The sequence below is a fragment of the Silurus aristotelis genome (genome assembly GCF_946808225.1).
Source record: "Silurus aristotelis genome assembly, chromosome: 2".
NCBI classification, from domain to species: Eukaryota; Metazoa; Chordata; class Actinopteri; order Siluriformes; family Siluridae; genus Silurus; species Silurus aristotelis.
The window spans coordinates 2,496,464-2,516,791 of NC_139575.1; the positions used below are offsets into that span (position 1 = coordinate 2,496,464).

Here is a 20,328-nt window from a genome sequence, read left to right on the forward strand (position 1 = left end):
TTATGTTGGGGGTTATATTGTGGGTTATATTAGGGGTTATATTGAGGGTTATGTTGGGGGTTATATTGAGGGTTATGTTGGGGGTTATTTTGGCGGTTATGTTGAGGGTTATATTGGGGGTTATTTTGGGGGTTATATCAGGGTTATATTGAGGGTTATATCTGGGTTTTGTTGGGGTTATGTGGGGGTTATTTCAGGGTAATGTTGAGGGTTATGTTGGGGGTTAAGTTGGGGGTTATGTCGGGGTTATTTTGGAGGTTATGGTGGGGGTTATATTGAGGGATATATCGGGATTATGTCAGGGTTTTGTCGGGGTTATATTGAGGTTTTTATTGGGGGTTAAGTTGGGGGTTATATAGGGGTTTAATTGGGGGTGATGTTTGGGGGTTATGTTGGCACTTATGTTGAGGGGTATGTTGAGGGGTGTGTCAGGGTTATGACTGGATTATGTCAGGGTTATGTTAGGGGTTATGCTGGGGGTTTATGTAAGGAGGTTATATCTGGGACCAGGGTGATGCTGTGATGGTGGTGTTGGAGGTTGTACAGTAGGTCTGCTGTAGGATCTTCAGCTCTCTGAGAGCAGGAGTGTGATAGTGAAGTCTTGGGAAGTAATTTGTTTTAAAAGGAGTATAAAAAGAGAAAGTAGGTCAGTGCTGGAGCAGTGAACGGAAGCAGGTGTGTCTTACTAATAAAACTCGGGTTCTTTATTCCACACACAGCTCATTATACACTTTTGTGTAATTGTGTCCAGCAACTCGGGGACAAGAACCAGAGTCGAGGAGGAGGGAGAGGGCGTGTCTTTACCAAGCCCCTCCCCCTCCCAGACACAATTACACAGCAAAATTTGTGAAATGAAATAATGAACTTTCTGACAAACAGCTGCTTTAAACAAACAACCAAACAAATAAACAAACACTCAAAATGCAGCTGTTGCTGTTTCACAGGTGATTGAAACAAATCTTTCCTATTTCATGCACTCTTTTTTCTTCATTTTTTTTTTTGACCTTTGTTTTTGTGCTTTATTTACTTGGTTTATTTACTTCTTTTTTTATTATTAATTGTTTTGTTTATTCTTTTTTTTTTTTTTTTTGGTTCTTTCTTTCTTTCTTTCTTTCTTTCTTTCTTTCTTTCTTTCTTTCTTTCTTTCTTTCTTTCTTAAATTACCTTTCCATTCTTATTCTTTCCTTTGTTTCACTTTGTTACTTTTGCTCCTTGTTTTTACTCCTTTTTTGTTTATCTGCAGGTCACAATTCTGAATAAAGCAATACTTTTTTATGTTCTTTTTTTTTTTGTTGCTCATAGCAGTCATGGAAATGAGGAACAATACTGTAGATTAAAATGAAAAATTGTAAGATTAAAGAAACGCTGCGTTTTATTTTCTCCCTCTGGTCTCTTTCGTTCTCGCTCAGGCCTCAGTCTTTCCTGATGGTCCTGTGGAGTTTCCTGCTCCTTGGTGCTTCGTGATACAGAGCTGTTTAGGCTTCAGACAGAGTTTATTTCTCCGAGCTCTTAAAGGGCACACAGGAGCGAGAGACGGATCAAAAAATGACATGTCCTCGGGTCTGCCGTCGTTCCTGCGTTCTTGTAAATAAAAGCTATTTTTAGAGATATAAAGGGCAAAACCGCAATGAGCTTCTTTAGCGTTATGCAACGTACGAGACGAGTCTGGAGTGAATTAGAACTCGCTACAGAACGACTCATTTTCCACAGCACTGGAGACGTGTTGATATACAGTATTGTCCATCACAGCAGCGCTCTCTCTCTCTCTCTCTCTCTCTCTCTCTCTCTCTCTCTCTCTCTCTCTCTCTCTCTCTCTCTCTCTTTCTATCTATCTATCTATCTATCTATCTATCTATCTATCTATCTATCTATCTATCTATCTATCTATCTATCTATCTATATATATATATATTAGGGATGGCAAAAATCGGCTCATCGTCATAAAAGTTAGGGATGTGATGCATCGACTTGAAAAAGTGTGTACAGATACAAGTTGGCATTTGTATCACGATGCATTGTTTTTAACATATTTGAGTTGGAAAACTCGAAATATTTGAAAAATGATTTATTTCTGTATAATTATCAGTAGATGCGCTGTACTTTCTATTATTTCGAAAGTGACCAATAATTTGTGACCGATATTTGATATGTTGATTGATTTGCTACGTAAACATGACGTATCACAACACTACGGAGACGGAGGCGTGTCCTGAGAGTCACATTGAATCCAGATTAATATGGCAGAGGTAGAGCTGTAACTTCCTGCAGACACAACAGGAAAAGAACTTCTGGGTTTATTTTTCTTTTTGCACTATAAAGGCATGTGTATAAAAAGGCCAAGCGTTAGAAGTCAGAAGGCACTAAAATAAATTGATGATTTGATGTCTGTCTGCACCGAAGAAATAAAAGTGAACTTTCTGCACCATCATTGAACTGTAGCACATTATATTTTTTCAATTGGATCGTATTGAATTGTGTTGAATTCAATTGAAATCAGATTAATTTTATAATGGAAAACTGTATTGGGTTGAAATGAAGCTGTAATGGGAATTTGTTAGTGTACAAGATGTTTTCAGATGCAGGAGCATGACATTTTCCCTTTACTCAAACTAGGAGAACTAAACCTCTTTAATGCTTCTGTGCACAAAACCAGCTCCATAAAGATCTGCTTTCAATGGGTTGGAGTGGAAGATCTCCTGCTATAGAGCTCCACCCCTTGGGATGAATGTGAACTCTGACTGCATTTCAGGCCTCCTTACCTTCTCACCTACATCAGTACCTGACTTTACTAACACCCTTGTGGATTAATGAATCTCCACAAAATCTAGAGGAACATCTTCCTAGAAGAGTGGAGCTCATTATAACAGTGAATGGAGACTCAATGTGGAACGGGATGTTCAATCTTTTATTCAGGGGCTCACAAAAAAAGTTTGTTCTTTAAGCATAATTTGAGGAATTTATGTGTGTTTTAAGCTGCCTGATAAACAAATTGGAAGATCTTAAAGGATCTTGATATGATTTGAAGACACACGTAATCACAAAATCCTGTAGTTATGATAAAAAGATGCTGTTTTGAAGCAGATGCAGAGGATTGGTGTTATATCAGGGTTGATTTTGGAACATAAGGAATTGCCTGAAGGTGGGACAGGACTGGATTTACCATCTCTCTCTCTCTCTCTCTCTCTCTCTCTCTCTCTCTCTCTCTCTCTCTCTCTCTCTCTCTATCTCTAGAGCAGAGGGATGAAACTGGATAAAAGTGTAATCCCAGACTAACAGAGTTTATCGAGGCACTCTGAGAAACGTTTGAAAGCTCTGATGCTCCTCACTCGCCTTTAACCGACCAGAATGTGTTTTGTTGGATGAATTTAGGAAAAACAAATCAAGGCATCACCACGGAAACAAGAGTGAGGCTCTAAGTAGGATGTGTGATGCGTGGGTGAGAGAGGGAGACGGAGATAAACAGAGCGATAACAACAGCGTGAGAAGAGTGGGAGAAGAGGGGGAGATGGAGGAGTGCAGAGTAAGTTCCTCTTTCCCACCGTTGGAAAGATCGTCTCTGCAGGGAATCCCCTGGCTCAGAAACGTAAAGCCTTTAAACAGTGTGAATCCTCTGGCACTGGAGACTCCTTCAATAAGTGTTCCAGAAACTTTCAGGAAACATTCAGTATCAACTACCTTTCTTTTTTTTTTTTTTTAGATCATCTGCCTTATTTTCCAATTCAATTCGATTTAATTGAACAAACTGTTGCTATGTAAATGATTCATTCATTATGAACCTGCTGAGAATATAAATCAATCACCTTCTGGCCAATCAGAATCCAGAAAACCCCAATTGTTGTTCTTTGCATCGTGTCATAACACTCTCACAAAGCAGTAATGCAAAGTGTCACTGTTGTATTTTTGTACTAATAAAACACTTTCTTGAATTGCGAAAATGTCCGTCTAGGTTTCTCTTTTTCTCTGTGTTCTTTCCACCTCCCAGAAACACTCCAGTGGGTTTATATCTGCTGGAAATCTGTCCACCAATGCATTCATTAGTCTTTTATATTAAAGCTGTAGTACTTTTTTTTTTTTTTTATAAGGGAATAAAATTGTGTGTATCAGAGCAGGAACATAATCCAGAAGAACCAAACTATCTTGCCATGGGAGCAGCTAGCTGTATCTTTTGCAAAAGCAATGTTTGTGGATGTGTTTTAGATTTTTTGGTGTTTGTTTTGGTTGCTTTATTGCGCTCGGCTGGATTCGGCGCTGTTTTGTTTGGATATAAATAAGGCTGGTTTTCCTCTTGAGAGCAGCACCTGGAGCTCTTTTTTCAAGCTTAATGATTACATTTGAATAGCTGCGACTCATCCATGGGGATGTGCATGGAAATGGATAAAAAAAAAAAAAAAAAAGAGCATTTCTCAGATGACCTGCTGACGTTTCCAGTATCAGTGCGTTTACAAACCCCTTAGTGTCAGTAGGCATGAGTGGAAGAACCCAAATGCAGGACAGATTAAATTCCCAACTGTCCGAAAACTTAAGAGCCCCTTAAAAAGGAGAGCAAGAATCTGAACATGGTATAGAAATAAATAACTCAAACCCGGAGCCCAAAAGGAGCAGAGACGGCGCACTGTCTGAAAATACAGTCTGAGGAGCCGAGAGCCGTCGGAATCCGGGATAAACGAGTCCGACAAAACCGAGAGATTCAAAAAGGAAGTAAAAATATTGCACAGGGAAAAGGGCAGGTTGTTCTCGAACAAACACGTAGCTGAAGAGACAATTTGGCGAGAGAAGGAGCTGGCATCTATTTATACTCTGGGAAGATGCCCACCGTCAGCTGATTCAAGGGGATTCAAGGTTTCTTAGTGACATGAAAAGATAAAAAGTTAAAGTTTATGAATACTGAAGTGTATTGAATACTAAAGCAAATGGAATACTGTAATGTTCGGAATACTGAAGTCTATGGAATAATGAAATTTACAAAATACTAAAGTCTATGGAACACTGTTGTCTATTGAATACTGAAGTCTATGGAATACTGAAGTGTATGGAATTCTGAAGTATACGGAATACTAAATGTAGGGAATGCTGAAGTGTAGGGAATGCTGAAGTGTAGGGAATACTGACGTGTAGGGAATACTGACGTGTAGGGAATACTGACGTGTAGGGAATACTGACGTGTAGGGAATACTGACGTGTAGGGAATACTGACGTGTAGGGAATACTGACGTGTAGGGAGTAGTGAAGCATAAGGAACACTTTAGTATACAGAATATTGAAATGTAAGGACTACTGAATTGTACAGTATATTGAGGTGTATGGAATTTAGAAGTGTATAGAATTTGGAAGTTTACGGAATGCTGCAGTGTGGTGGGAAATGGTAACTTAGTGGTTAATGCGTTGGTCTTTGGCTCGGAAAGTCACAAGTTTAAATCCCAGCACTACAATAAAACCACCATCATGGTGTTGATTGTTTTCCTGGAACATCACACTGTGTTTTTCAGTGGAGATATGCAGCTATTCATCATCGCTCCTAAAACATGGATGCGTTCGGCAGCGTGACCTGTACAGTCTGACACGACTGGAAGAACATGTTTGTACATGCAGTGAGGAAACTATTCACTGTTTGAGCAGCAAAAAATCACTCTGGGTTGATCAGTAGAGACGTAAACAATCAGAACAACAAAACTGTAGAAACAAAGGTTTTTTTTTTACATTCTCACTTATATAACGTGCAGGAATCTGTTGGGCTCAGCGCTAGTCAGGTTTAGGGTTTGTTGCACTCAGCATTTAGCGCAATGATGCTGAGACATTTGTTTTCTAGTTTGCAAATCGGCCACCAGAGACGTTGGAATGACGTTCCCATCGCCTAAATAAGCGCCTAATGCTCTCGGCGCCTGCCCTATTCCCGATTCAGGGATGTAAATGCCCAAAAATGATAAATGGCACTATGAATTTAATTAAAGCGAAAGCAGGAGAAGTAGCTGGATGAATCTTGATCTCCATACACATTAGAGGTAAAGCGTGGTGACCCACAGAGGGTTATTCTGAACACTGTGATGTCTCTGTCAGGCAGAGATTCCTCAGATCCCTGCTCAGGGAATCGCTCATCTGTATGCAGGTCATTTTGTAGAGCGATGGGATTTTGAGCTGAACAGACCAGGACACCGTGTAACGCTGTAGAGACGTACCATCCTCCTGGTGCTCTGTGAATTAGAAATGTAATCGTATTTAATAGATTTGCAGGAATGAGACAGGAAGTGGATTGAAAATACAAACTCTGTTTTGATCTTCATCTCTTTTAATTGGCTTACCGACTCTTACAAGAACATCATGACCATCACAGAGCATTCCCGGCTTCAAATCGTCCCAGGGATAAAAAAAAAAACAGGACGTCTGATGATCCTCACGACTCGTGTGTAACCGTTTTGATTAAATCAGAGCCAGCGTGAAAATGCCAATATGCCTGCAATTATATAGACAGTTATACGAGTCAGGTGGCGTAATCAGGACGTAATTGCAGGGGGAAAAAACGGCTTCGTTCTGCCCAAAGCAGCACGAGGCTGAGTGAAGTGGAATCCTGCCGTTTATTTGAGGGAAACTCTTGGTCGGAGCAGGAAGCCAGCATCTCAAACACATCCATCTCCTGCATGGTATTTGTGTCTTTCAGGCAGGGTTGCCAGGTCTCAACAAAATGTTCTTTTTCTGTCGTATGTAATCTTTTTTATTTAATAAAAAAAAGCAATAAAGTTACAGAACTCTACACACTCCTGATTCATGTTTGGGTTTTTGGTGTTGTTTTGGATCAATGAATGCAGATCGAAAACCTACACACGCATTATTCTGACCCAAATAACTCTCTACAGTTCTCACTGCAGTTCTCTACTCTGACTTATATTGGAGCAATGATGTGTAATGAATATTAAACTTTATGGAATACTGAAGTGTATGTGGTTTTGGATCGCATGGAATGTTGTTGTGTATGGAATACTGAAGTGTACGGAACACTCCTGTAGAAAAAGAAAATAATTCACTGGAATCATCTTTTTTTTGGCTTCTCCCATTAGGGGTCGCCACAGCGGATCATCCGTCTCCATAACCCCCTGTCCTCTACATCTGTCTCTTTCAAACCAACTACCTGCATGTCTTCCCTCACCACATCCATAAACCTCCTCCTTAGTATTCCTCTTTTTCTCCTTCCTGGTGGCATCCGCAAACGTCATAGTCCACGTCTGACCTTGTCCGTCAACCAGTCCATCACCACTGCAAACAGGAAAGGGCTCAGAGCCGATCCTGCATGCAGTTCCACCTCCACCTTGAACCAGTCTGTCGTTCCTTGTTAAATTATGAAATAAATGTATGAATACATGTAATATCTTTAATATACAATAATAAAATTCAAATCATATATATATATATAAATATATATATACAGTACATTTTCACCTCCTTTGATTAGATGGTCCGAGAGCACACTAGTCAGAGTTCTCATAGAGCAGAAGACTGAGCTCAACCGATTAGAAGAGTCTGATTTGGACGCCGATGCACTTACAAGGACATTACAAGCCTTTTAAGAAAAGCTGGACATTGTAAGAAAAGTTCACCAAAACAGTTCAAAACTATATGTTTTATACAATTTATACTTTTGCGTTCTCTTTCCTAAGACTTTTCATCCCCAGGAAAACCATAATGAACAGAAAAACATGCACTGAAATTCACTGGAACGTTCTGGCCAATTTTACGAGGTGAATACCGATGTTTCTGATGTATGTGTGTGTGTGTGTGTGTGTGTGTGTGTGTGTGCGTGCGTGTGTGTGTGTGTGTGTGTGTGTGTGTGTGTGTGTGTGTGTGTGTGTGTGTGTGTGATGAGGTGAATATCGATGCTTCTGATGTATGTGGAGGTGTGTGTGTGTGTGTGTGTGTGTGTGTGTGTGTGTGTGTGATGAGGTGAATATCGATGCTCCTGCTGGAGATGATGTATGTGGAGGTGTGTGTGTGTGTGTGTGTGTGTGTGTGTGTGTGTGTGTGTGTGTGTGATGAGGTGAATATCGAGGCTCCTGCTGGAGATGATGTATGTGGAGATGTGTGTGTGTGTGTGTGTGTGTGTGTGTGTGTGTGTGTGATGAGGTAAATATCGAGGCTCCTGCTGGAGATGATGTATGTGAAGGTGTGTGTGTGTGTGTGTGTGTGTGTGTGATGAGGTGAATATCGATGCTTCTGATGTATGTGGAGGTGTATGTGTGTGTGTGTGTGTGTGTGTGTGTGATGAGGTGAATATCGGTGCTCCTGCTGGAGATGATGTATGTGGAGATGTGTGTGTGTGTGTGTGTGTGTGTGTGTGTGTGTGTGTGTGTGTGTATGTATGTGTGTGTGTGTGTGTGTGTGTGTGTGTGTTATGAGGTGAATATCAATGCTTCTGATGTATGTGGAGGTGTGTGTGTGTGTGTGTGTGTGTGTGTGTGTGTGTGATGAGGTGAATATCGATGCTTCTGATGTATGTGGAGGTGTGTGTGTGTGTGTGTGTGTGTGTGTGTGTGTGTGATGAGGTAAATATCGAGGCTCCTGCTGGAGATGATGTATGTGGAGGTGTGTGTGTGTGTGTGTGTGTGTGTGTGTGTGTGTGTGTGTGTGTGTGTGTGTGTGTGTGTGTGTGTGTGTGTGTGTGTGATGAGGTGAATATCGATGCTTCTGATGTATGTGGAGGTGTGTGTGTGTGTGTGTGTGTGTGTGTGTGTGTGTGATGAGGTGAATATCGAGGCTCCTGCTGGAGATGATGTATGTGGAGGTGTGTGTGTGTGTGTGTGTGTGTGTGTCTGTGTGTGTGTGTGTGTCTGATGAGGTGAATATCGATGCTTCTGATGTATGTGGAGGTGTGTGTGTGTGTGTGTGTGTGTGTGTGTGTGTGTGATGAGGTGAATATCGAGGCTCCTGCTGGAGATGATGTATGTGGAGGTGCAGTTGTGGCTCCAGTGAAAGGAGACGTGTGGAATTGTGATCATTGTGTTTGTTGCTTTAGTGATGATGTTCATTGTGACTGTATGAGATCCTGTGTGTGATGCAGCTCTGATCTACTGCACTTCTCTATTATACTGATGCTTTCTGTAGACGTGGAGTCATAATGATGGGATTAAGAGGTTTATTCATTCAGGCAGGATACACACACACACACACACACACACACACACACACACACACACACAATTCTTTTTGCTGGTAAAACAGTCGTGACCCGTCGAGCATTAACAGCATGAACTTCTACAGCAGTTTGAGCTACAGGAGCTCGTCTGTTGGATCAATGCATCAATGATCCTCGTCTCCACGACCCTGTCGCCGGTTCATCAATATTTCTTTCTTGGAGCACTTTGATAGATTCTGACCACTGCAGACCAGGAACATCCCACAAGAGCTGCAGTTTTGGAGACGCTCTGACCCAGTCGTCTAGACGTCACAATTTGTCAAACTCAAATCTTCACGCTCGCCCATTTTTCTTGCTTCTAACATCAACTTTAAGAACAAAAGGTTCATTAATAAATAAATCCACACACTAACAGATGCCATGATGAAGAGATCATCAGTGTTCTTCACTTCACTGATCATAATGTTTGAATGTGATAATGTTATTCCTGATCGGTGTATATGTAAAGCCTTTGTGGCTTTTGAAGACCATTTTACTTGAAGCTTCACGATGACCCGTAACCTGACGTGCCTAACGCTCAAAGCACTGGAGTATCGGAGTGTAATTCCGGTGCTGACTCATCACTTCTCATTTACAGTATTAGTCATTGACCTTTTCTTTTATTACTCATCCTATAGTTTCGCTTTTAATCATCAACATCTGGCCTTTATTGTGGTTTATTATTTTTCCCCACATGTAATAGTTCGGTTAACGATAATGATGTCATGACATGATTTCCTCCTCGACAGGGCCTGAGGCTGTGTTCTGTTTTCATGATCTCTCTTCGGAGTTCGGCACAAAAAGGTCACGGCTCAGGGTCTGACGCTAAATGAGAGTGGGATTGAAATGAGGTGGAAATATTCAGAAAGGTCAAGCGACTGTCAGAGGTGTGTGTGTGTGTGTGTGTGTGTGTGTGTGTGTGTGTGTGTGTGTGTGAGAGAGTTACCTGTTTTTAATTAGCATTGTGGACAAAATTTGTGGACACCTGAGCATAAGATAGATCCCATTTGTTCTTATAATGAGCTCCACTTTTCTGGGAAGATGTTTCACCAGATTTTGTGGAGATTCATTCAGCCACAAGGGGGTTTGTAAAGTGAGGTACTGATGTAGGTGAGGAGGCAAAAAGGTTCCTGGGGTGCAGTCAGCGTTCACATTCATCATTCAATACTGTTTGAGCTCTATAGCAGGAGATCTTCCACATCTTCCAACCCATAAAAGGTAGATCTTCATGGAGCTCGCTTTGTGCACAGGGGCTTTGTCATGCTGGAACTGGTTTGGATTTCCAAGTTCAAGTGTTACAACATCCATAGAATATATATAATTGTGTGACGTCTGGAAAAGTCCCAGTACTTTTGGCCAGTGTAAGCACACACACGTCTGTGAGGTGTCCATACTGTTTTTAGAATGCGAAGATGTTTGTACGGACGCTGCTGTTCTATTCATCACGCTCGTGTTCGGTGAGTTAAAAGGAGTCTTAAGGAGTCTTGTCTTACATGTCAGCCGAGGCTCATGGGAGATTTTGGCGAAATGGACGGAGATGAAATGGACAGGGAGAATTAGGTGCACTTCAAAGAAAGAGAAGAATAATGAGGCCATTAGTTCTTTCACCTCACATTGTGCTGAAAAAAAAAACAGCTGAATCTCCCTGAAACAAACACACACACACACACACACACACACACACACACACACACACACACACACGCACACATGCATATTTAAATATATTTTGATTGATCTGCTCTGATTAGTTTACATTCACGGCCATGTTTGAAATGAAAATTCACTGCAGGACGTCTCTAAGTCACGTGACTATGTTAATTATTAGAGGCCAACAATTATGTCAATATAAATGTGCCAATGAAAAGAAATTCAGCATTTACTTCTACAGTGAAATGTAAATCCACGTGTGTTGGTGATAATTAATAAGAACCGTTTTGTGTGTGTGAAGAAGTGCTGACTAGGATAACGGATTTTTATAATGAACAGGCTAAATAGTGCAAACTAAAGCGTCACGTGAGCGACGCCTCCTCAGCTGCAACGCAACACACACACCAGAGAAATTCAGAAATCCAATTAGCTATCAATCAATAGTCTTATAGTAACACAACATGCACAAGCGATTAAGTACACTGTTTATTTCTCCACTGATTGTTTCATCAGTTATAGCCTGTAATAACCTGTAATAACCCACAATGATCTGTACTAATCAGTGTTCATCTATAATAGTCTGCTATAAACTTTAATATTTTGTAATAAGATAAAATAACCCATAATAGTTAGTTATAAATTGTAATAGTCTGCAATTTGATATAATGATGTGTAATAAACATGCCATGATTCTTCCTTTATTCCTGGATGAAGTTTGAAGAAAAAAAAAATAAAATAAAAATTATTTCGTTCTTTCCATCTGCAGGTTCAGAAAAAGAAAAATCATCACTTTTCTTCTTCTTCCTCTTCTTATTATTATTATTGTTATTATTATTAATTTGAACATAGTCATGATCAGACAAATGTGAACACTTTGTGATCTATAGGTGTTTTTTTGTGTGATTACTGCAGTAATAAACAAATATACAAATTGGGGGAAGTACTAGTTCAGTGGTGAAGGATTTATTGATTGGACGGTCAGGGTTTCGAACCCCAGCATCGACCAAACTGACCAAACTGTCACTCTTGGGCCCTTAAACAAGGTCCTGAACCCCCTGTGCTCCAGGGGCCCTGTATCATTGCCGAACCTGAACTCTGACTTATTATACATTAATAAGCACAAATGTAAATAAATACATAAACAAATGCTCCCCCAGATGTCCCACAGCCGTTTCTCACAAAAAGACCAGTTTTTTTTTTTCTCCTTCAGAAACCCGAGAGCCGGAAAGCTCAAGGCACCTTTTTAAGTGCTGTACATTTATTACATGGATGGCGAGCTTCCAGTAAACCTAGTTTTCAGTTTGTTTTCTTCGACTATCTGATTAAACATATCAGTCTTTGAAGTAAAATGAAAAGCGCCTGGTCTGGCTGCGGTGAGATCGCGAGCCTCGCTGGCCTGCAGGTCAGGCAGAACGCTGAAGGCCTGGTCTCAAGCCACATGCATTATTTAGAAGCAACGATCCTCAGAGACATGGCATGAAAAGCCTCAGGCTTGTTTTTACCTCCCATCGCATTTCAGAAGTACATGAAGCAGCGACCAAAAAGGAAAGAGACGTGAACCGCCGAGCGTTTATATGAACACGGGTTCTACTGTTTTCGAAAATGAATCAACACCTTCTGACCAAACACAATCCACAATTCAATGCTGTATAATTTGTGTGTGTGTGTGTGTGTGTGTGTGTGTGTGTGTGTGTGTGTGTTGCAGGAGTATCAGATCGACATCATCTTCGCCCAGACGTGGACAGACAGTCGGCTCAGATACAACAGCACCATGAAAATATTAACCCTGAACAGTAATATGGTTGGACTGATTTGGCTTCCAGACACCATCTTCAGAAACTCTAAGAACGCAGACTCGCACTGGATCACCACACCCAATCAGCTACTCAGGATATGGAATGATGGAAAAATACTGTACACTCTCAGGTATGTGAGTCTTTCTCCTGCTGCACTGAGAATAAAAAAAAATAACTTTTCATTGTAATGGGTAAGATGCGGTATTTGCTCTAGAACCTTGTGAGGAATCCACAGAGAAAACATGAAGCTCTGACAGTCAGTGAAGTGACATACAGTATATGTTATAACAGATTTTCAGTAAGTCCAGTGGTGTAACAGATCTCAGTGATGTCAATAAGTCCAGTGGTGTAACACGTCTCAGTGATGTCAGTAAGTCCAGTGGTGTAACACGTCTCAGTGATGTCAGTAAGTCCAGTGGTGTAACACGTCTCAGTGATGTCAGTAAGTCCAGTGGTGTAACACGTCTCAGTGATTTCAGTAAGTCCAGTGGTGTAACACGTCTCAGTGATTTCAGTAAGTCCAGTGGTGTAACACGTCTCAGTGATGTCAGTAAGTCCAGTGGTGTAACACGTCTCAGTGATGTCAGTAAGTCCAGTGGTGTAACACGTCTCAGTGATTTCAGTAAGTCCAGTGGTGTAACACGTCTCAGTGATTTCAGTAAGTCCAGTGGTGTAACACGTCTCAGTGATTTCAGTAAGTCCAGTGGTGTAACACGTCTCAGTGATTTCAGTAAGTCCAGTGGTGTAACACGTCTCAGTGATGTCAGTAAGTCCAGTGGTGTAACACGTCTCAGTGATGTCAGTAAGTCCAGTGGTGTAACACGTCTCAGTGATTTCAGTAAGTCCAGTGGTGTAACACGTCTCAGTGATGTCAGTAAGTCCAGTGGTGTAACACGTCTCAGTGATTTCAGTAAGTCCAGTGGTGTAACAGATCGCAGTGATGTCAGTAAGGCCAGTGGTGTAACACGTCTCAGTGATTTCAGTAAGTCCAGTGGTGTAACAGATCGCAGTGATGTCAGTAAGGCCAGTGGTGTAACACGTCTCAGTGATTTCAGTAAGTCCAGTGGTGTAACAGATCGCAGTGATGTCAGTAAGGCCAGTGGTGTAACACGTCTCAGTGATGTCAGTAAGTCCAGTGGTGTAACATGTCTCAGTGATTTCAGTAAGTCCAGTGGTGTAACAGATCGCAGTGATGTCAGTAAGGCCAGTGGTGTAACACGTCTCAGTGATGTCAGTAAGTCCAGTGGTGTAACACGTCTCAGTGATTTCAGTAAATCCAGTGGTGTAACACGTCTCAGTGATGTCAGTAAGGCCAGCAGTGAGGCCATGACTATGATAAAATTGTGATGTATAAGTTATAATAAATGTCAGTGTTGTAACAGGTGTCAGTGATGTCACTAAAAGTGATGCCAGTTTTAAGATAGATATTAGTAAGGTCGGTGATGTCATTGTTAAGACAGGTGTCTTTAATGTCAGCAATGTCACTGTCACTGATGTTGTTGTAATAGATGTCAGTAGGGCCAGTGATGTCATTGTTAAGACAGACACCAGCATGGTCATTAACATCATGTTGATAGATGTCAGTAAGGTCATTAATGTCATTGTTGTGATGTCAAGGTCAACGATGTCAGCATTGTGTCAGACACTAGTGTTGTCTGTAATGTTAAAAGTCAGTGTAATAATAAAGATCAGTTACTGTTGTGGGTTCACTAGAAGTATTTTCGGTGTTCTTCCAGATGTCAGTAATTTTAGTGTAGTCAGTAATATCAGTGTTCTTCCAGATGCCAGAGGTGTCCATGTGGTCAGTGTTGTGCCATATGCAAGCGCTGTCATTTTAAACTCTGTTGCTCTGTATTCTCATGTGGTCTAATATTGGACGGCTTTGGTGGCTCCAGATGGCCAGAGATCTAAAGCCTCCAAGATTTATGATTTTTGGAGGAAAGATCAACAGAAGCCTGCATCATGACAGAAGGAACTGTTTTGCTCTTAGTCCAGATTCAGACAGTATGGGTTAGTATGAACCGTAGGGTGTGTAATATTGGGGTCAAAGCCATTAAATCATCCACCGCAGCCCGGTTTGGTCAAAAAACATGAAGCAGAGGGAACTGGGTTCAGTGTCAGACGTCTGCACGAACGAATCAAATGAAGAGTTTAGTAAAGTGTATGCACAAAAATGAAAGTGGGATTAAAATTTGTATTTGGGCGATTTTGCAGATCGTCACTGACCACAAATTAAATTTTGTACTGAAAAATAAATAGAAATAAAGTTTGAAACTGCACATCTATTAAAATAATAGACAACTGTGAACACCTTAATATCAGTGGGTATGTTGGACATATTTTGTATCAGAGGGCCCCTGCCCCATGTTTCAATCGCCCAATGAGTTCTCGACCTGAAAAACGTTGAAACCCTTTGCCCTAATGGATTCCACTACAAATACTGTACCATTACACACATTCTCATCAAACCAACAAAACAGTGTAGGAGTGTACTAGAATCTGCATCGTTCACCTCGAACCACAACTCGAACCACATGGTCAAATTCACCGATAACACGACCGTGGTGGGACTCATCAGCAAGAATGACGAGTCAGCATACAGAGAGGAGGAGAAACAGTTAATAGCCTGGTGTAGAGCGAAGCTGTCTTTGAACATTGACAAAACCAAAGAGATGGTCGGTGACTTCAGGAGAGCACAGAGCGACCATTCTCCACTGATCATAGATGGATATGCTGCATCCGCAAAGCCAACAGCATTGTGGACGACCCCAAACACAACTCTCTCACACACACACACACACACACACACACACACACACACACACACACACACACACACACACACACACACACACACACACACTCTTTACACAACCCTCACACACTCATTACTCACCCCTCACACACACTCTACCAGTAGTAAAGCAGCTCTGTGTTGTGTGATGTAGCTCTATGTTGTGTAATGTAGCTCTGTGGTGTGTGATGTAGCTCTATGGTGTGTAATGTAGCTTTGTGTTGTGTGATGTAGTTCTATGTTATGTAATGTAGCTCTATGGTGTGTGATGTAGCTCTGTGTTGTGTGATGTAGCTCTATGTTGTGTAATGTAGCTCTATGGTGTGTGATGTAGCTCCATGTTGTGTAATGTAGCTCTATGGTGTGTGATGTAGCTGTGTTGTGTAATGTAGCTCTATGCTGTGTGATGTAGCTCTATGTAGTGTGATGTAGCTCTATGGTGTGTGATGTAGCTCTATGGTGTGTGATGTAGCTCTATGGTATGTAATGGAGCTCTGTGTTGTGTGATGTAGCCCTGTGTTGTGTGATGTAGCTCTATGGTGTGTAATGTAGCTCTGTGTTGTGTGATGTAGCTCTATGTTGTGTAATGTAGCTCTATTGTGTGTGATGTAGCTCTGTGTTGTGTGATGTAGCTCTGTGTTGTTATGCAGCTCTATGGTGTGTGATGTAGCTCTGTGTTGTGTGATGTAGCTCTATGGTTTGTGATGTAGCTCTATGGTGTGTAATGTAGCTCTGTGTTGTGTAATGTAGCTCTGTTGTGTAATGTAGCTCTGTTGTGTGATGTAGCTCTGTGTTGTGTAATGTATCTCTGTGTTGTGCGATGTAGCTCTGTGTTGTGTAATGTAGCTCTATGGTGTGTAATGTAGCTCTGTGTTGTGTGATGTAGCTCTGTGTTGTGTAATGTAGCTCAATTTTGTGTGATGTAGCTCTATGTTGTGTGATGTAGCTCTGTGTTGTGTGATGTAGCTCTATGTTGTGTGATATAGCTCTATGTTGTGTGATGTAGCTCTGTGTTGTGTGATGTAGCTCTATGGTGTGTGATGTAGCTCTATGTTGTGTGATGTAGCTCTGTGTTGTGTGATGTAGCTCTGTGTTGTGTAATGTAGCTCTATGGTGTGTAATGTAGCTCTGTGTTGTGTGATGTAGCTCTATGTTGTGTAATGTAGCTCTGTGGTGTGTGATGTAGCTCTATGTAGTGTGATGTAGCTCTATGGTGTGTGATGTAGCTCTGTGTTGTGTAATGTAGCTCTATGATGTGTGATGTAGCTCTATGTTGTGTAATGTAGCTCTGTGGTGTGTGATGTAGCTCTGTGGTGTGTGATGTAGCTCTATGTTGTGTAATGTAGCTCTGTGGTGTGTTATTTAGCTCTGTGGTGTGTGATGTAGCTCTATGTAGTGTGATGTAGCTCTATGTTGTGTGATGTAGCTCTGTGTTGTGTAATGTAGCTCTATGGTGTGTAATGTAGCTCTGTGTTGTGTGATGTAGCTCTATGTTGTGTAATGTAGCTCTGCGGTGTGTGATGTAGCTCTATGTAGTGTAATGTAGCTCTATGGTGTGTGATGTAGCTCTGTGTTGTGTAATGTAGCTCTATGATGTGTGATGTAGCTCTATGGTTGTGTAATGTAGCTCTATGATGTGTGATGTAGCTCTATGTTGTGTAATGTAGCTCTGTGGTGTGTGATGTAGCTCTGTGGTGTGTGATCTAGCTCTATGTTGTGTAATGTAGCTCCGTGGTGTGTGATGTAGCTCTATGTAGTGTGATGTAGCTCTATGGTGTGTGATGTAGCTCTGTGTTGTGTAATGTAGCTCTATGATGTGTGATGTAGCTCGATCGGTGACTTGCTGCGTGGTTCGCCAGTTATGTTTTTATCCTCATAAATAAAAAGGAACGACTGATTTCACTAGATGTATTTTATTTATTATTTTATTATTAGTGAATTTACAGTACAATGCGAAAAAGCAACTCAAGTGCTTTAAAAAATTGCATTTATTTCATCACTGCTGCCTATTTATAATCTATGAGGGTTTTGATTGGGTTTTTCTAACAGGGTTAGTCCATGTGAACGACCTGTTACTATAGAAACGATATTGTGTACGTGTGTATTAGTGCTTTCATAGACTAATAGAAATAAATTGTGACTATGTGGAATCTGGAGCTCATCAGCTCTGTAGTAACGTGCATAGTGTCTGTACGTGTCACCAGTCAGGAGAAAGTCAACTGACCCCTCATTATCCTCCTGAACACACGCCTCGGAAAATCTCCAATCCTGCAAAAATGCCACCACAGTTTACTCTAAACGAGCGCAATTAATACTGAGAGTGACATTTTCTCTGCCCCTTCACCCTGCCATGGTCTTTTAACAACAACAAACCCAAATATCACCGGCACAAATCTGAATATTGATACTCGACAGAGCTCCATATGGGAGCCTGGAGCTAGGCTTTGTCCCAGATGAACCTCGCTAACGGCGTTCTCCTCAAAAAATAAAAAACATAGAGCTCGGCTAAAGAAATCCTTCGTGCGGAGCAGGAGAAAACCCAGCTTGCTTCAAATAGAGTGTCTCCGCCGCATGCGCTGAATAGAGCCCGGCACAGCCAGCACGGCTCGGCGAGAGACGAATTAACAAAGCTGCAATCTTCCCGAAATACATTCTGCACCTGCAGAGCGCCGCTTGAAATGTGATTGTCTGTGTTTTCACACGGCTCCGACGCCGCGGTCTTAACAAAACCCGCTAACGCTGTCTGGCGTGGCATGGGTGCCGATTTTCAGCTGCGTCTGCCAGGAGGTTTCAGTGCTGCTGCCTTGTTTTTATTTTTCGGAGAAGTTCGATCTTTTGTTAAAGAATATTACTTCCCTTCTTCCTCCCAAAGCATCCGAAAAAGCATCAAAGGGAGAATTTTACTCGGTTTGGTTTCAAAGGAAGGAAGATAGCCGATTCCTCCACAACACACAAAAGCAGCACTACGAGGTGGCCTGGTGCGACTGCTGCATGTGTAGCATCAAAGAACTTCTTCAGAACGCTTTCCAACTTCTCGGAAACATGACAAGTTTCGGTGCGTCGGCTTAAACGTTAGCGATGTAAAAGTGTACATCAGATATAAGTTGGCATTTGTATCACGTTGCATCATTTTAAACTCATTTGCATCAGTAAAAAACGATTTAACGAAAGTGACGAATAATTTAACAGTTTAACATTTTAATTTAACAGTGAGTCTGTCTTATCATTAGCTCATGGAGTAATAGTTGAACTTGAGTAGTTGAACCTCAGTGAAGTCACGGTTATATCCGTATGCACGGCCACTTTCCTGCCAATTTACCTCCATTTATTTTTCTGTTTTCACACTGATTCCACTTCGATCAGGTTTGCACTTCACTGCCACTTTAAACCACTAAACCACTCCGTCTGCTTTTGTATTAGTGATCTTTACTCCTCACTGTACTGCACTGCTCTTTCACACCTTCTCACTCTCTGTGCTGCTAAAATAGGTACATCTATCTATCCATCCATCCATCACACACACACACACACACACACACACACACACACACGCATACACACACACACACACACACACACACACACACACACACACACACACACACACACACACACACACACACACATAATTATCCATTTATTTATACACACATATATACATACACACACACACACACACACACACACACAAACGCATACACACATAATTATCTATTTATTTATACACACATATATACATACACACACACACACACACACACACACACACACACACACACACACACACACACACACACACACGCATACACACACACACACACACACACACACACACAAACGCATACACACATAATTATCCATTTATTTATACACACATATATACACATATATACATACACACACACACACACACACACACACACACACACACACACACACACACACACACACACACACACACATACATCCATCTATACATCTATCCATCCAATAATAAGCATCTGTAAGTTCCTGTATGCAGTAGAGCGTAGCCAGAACTTTTCCCAGTCTGTTACTCCACCTCATGACTCAGCATGAGCAGAGGTTTAAAAAAGAAGCATATCATCATCACCTTTCTGCTCGTTGTAACTTTTCTAAAATAATATAGTAAACTGAGTAGGAGCCGAGAATTCGGGGGAAAATCGGAAAAAAACAGGCTGTGTTTAACTGCGTCTGCTGTAAACCCATTACACTGCCGTCACTCATAACACAGCATGTTCACAAATTTAGATGATGTGATCAGATTTGTTTTTTGTTTTCTTTTGTTTTGCAGTCGTAAGAACTTCACATATTATCCAGCTTTCCTATGAGTCTCACAGCCCACGGCCGGGTCACATGACCACGTCGACCTGATTGCCTTCCTTATGATTATGGTTCCCATTTCAGTTCTTTGTTTTGTTTCCTGCTGTGTGTTGCTTTGCTTCGCTTCTCTTGTTTGCCGGCTATGAGACGAAGATCGCCACCATTTTACACGTACAAGGCACGTTTTGTTTCAACTCAATTTTCCTCATCATTACTGTGTAAAATGTGTGTGATATTTTTAGACTTTCTCGGCGATGCCCTGGGGTTTGTGATGTGAGACAGTGAGAGAGACCAGGGGCGGGGAACCCCGAGCATCTCGGCATCATGATTCTCTAAACTGGGGCAGATCTGAGTACGTGGACCACGCACATATCAGGATGCAGCTTTCTGCACAAGGAGACGTTGATTCACGAAAGTGGAACAAGAGTGAAGTTCAGTCTTGCGTGTAACCCTGAGACAAGAAAGGGTTTTACGCCGGATGACTTCCTGTCCGATCAGAACTCACAACGCATTTCAGACTGAACGTTGGCCGTTGAACGCTATATTTATCCTGCAGTGCTACAGAATGCTGCGATACTGGGGCTTGAACC

At 41.5% G+C, this 20,328-nt stretch overlaps 3 protein-coding genes across 3 annotated transcripts in view; 1 reads left to right on the forward strand and 2 right to left on the reverse strand.

Annotated features, from left to right (window-relative positions):
• atp10a (ATPase phospholipid transporting 10A) overlaps positions 1-20,328 on the reverse strand; it is a 377,925-nt gene that overhangs the window by 297,966 nt on the left and 59,631 nt on the right. The gene's annotated exons all lie outside the window — the stretch shown is intronic.
• Positions 1-20,328, reverse strand: part of oca2 (oculocutaneous albinism II) — a 370,587-nt gene that overhangs the window by 116,099 nt on the left and 234,160 nt on the right. The gene's annotated exons all lie outside the window — the stretch shown is intronic.
• gabrg3 (gamma-aminobutyric acid type A receptor subunit gamma3) overlaps positions 1-20,328 on the forward strand; it is a 130,796-nt gene that overhangs the window by 65,819 nt on the left and 44,649 nt on the right. The window contains exon 4 of the mRNA XM_083563379.1: positions 12,513-12,733. Coding sequence (XP_083419505.1) covers positions 12,513-12,733 — 221 coding nt within the window. The remainder of the gene's footprint in view (positions 1-12,512; positions 12,734-20,328) is intronic.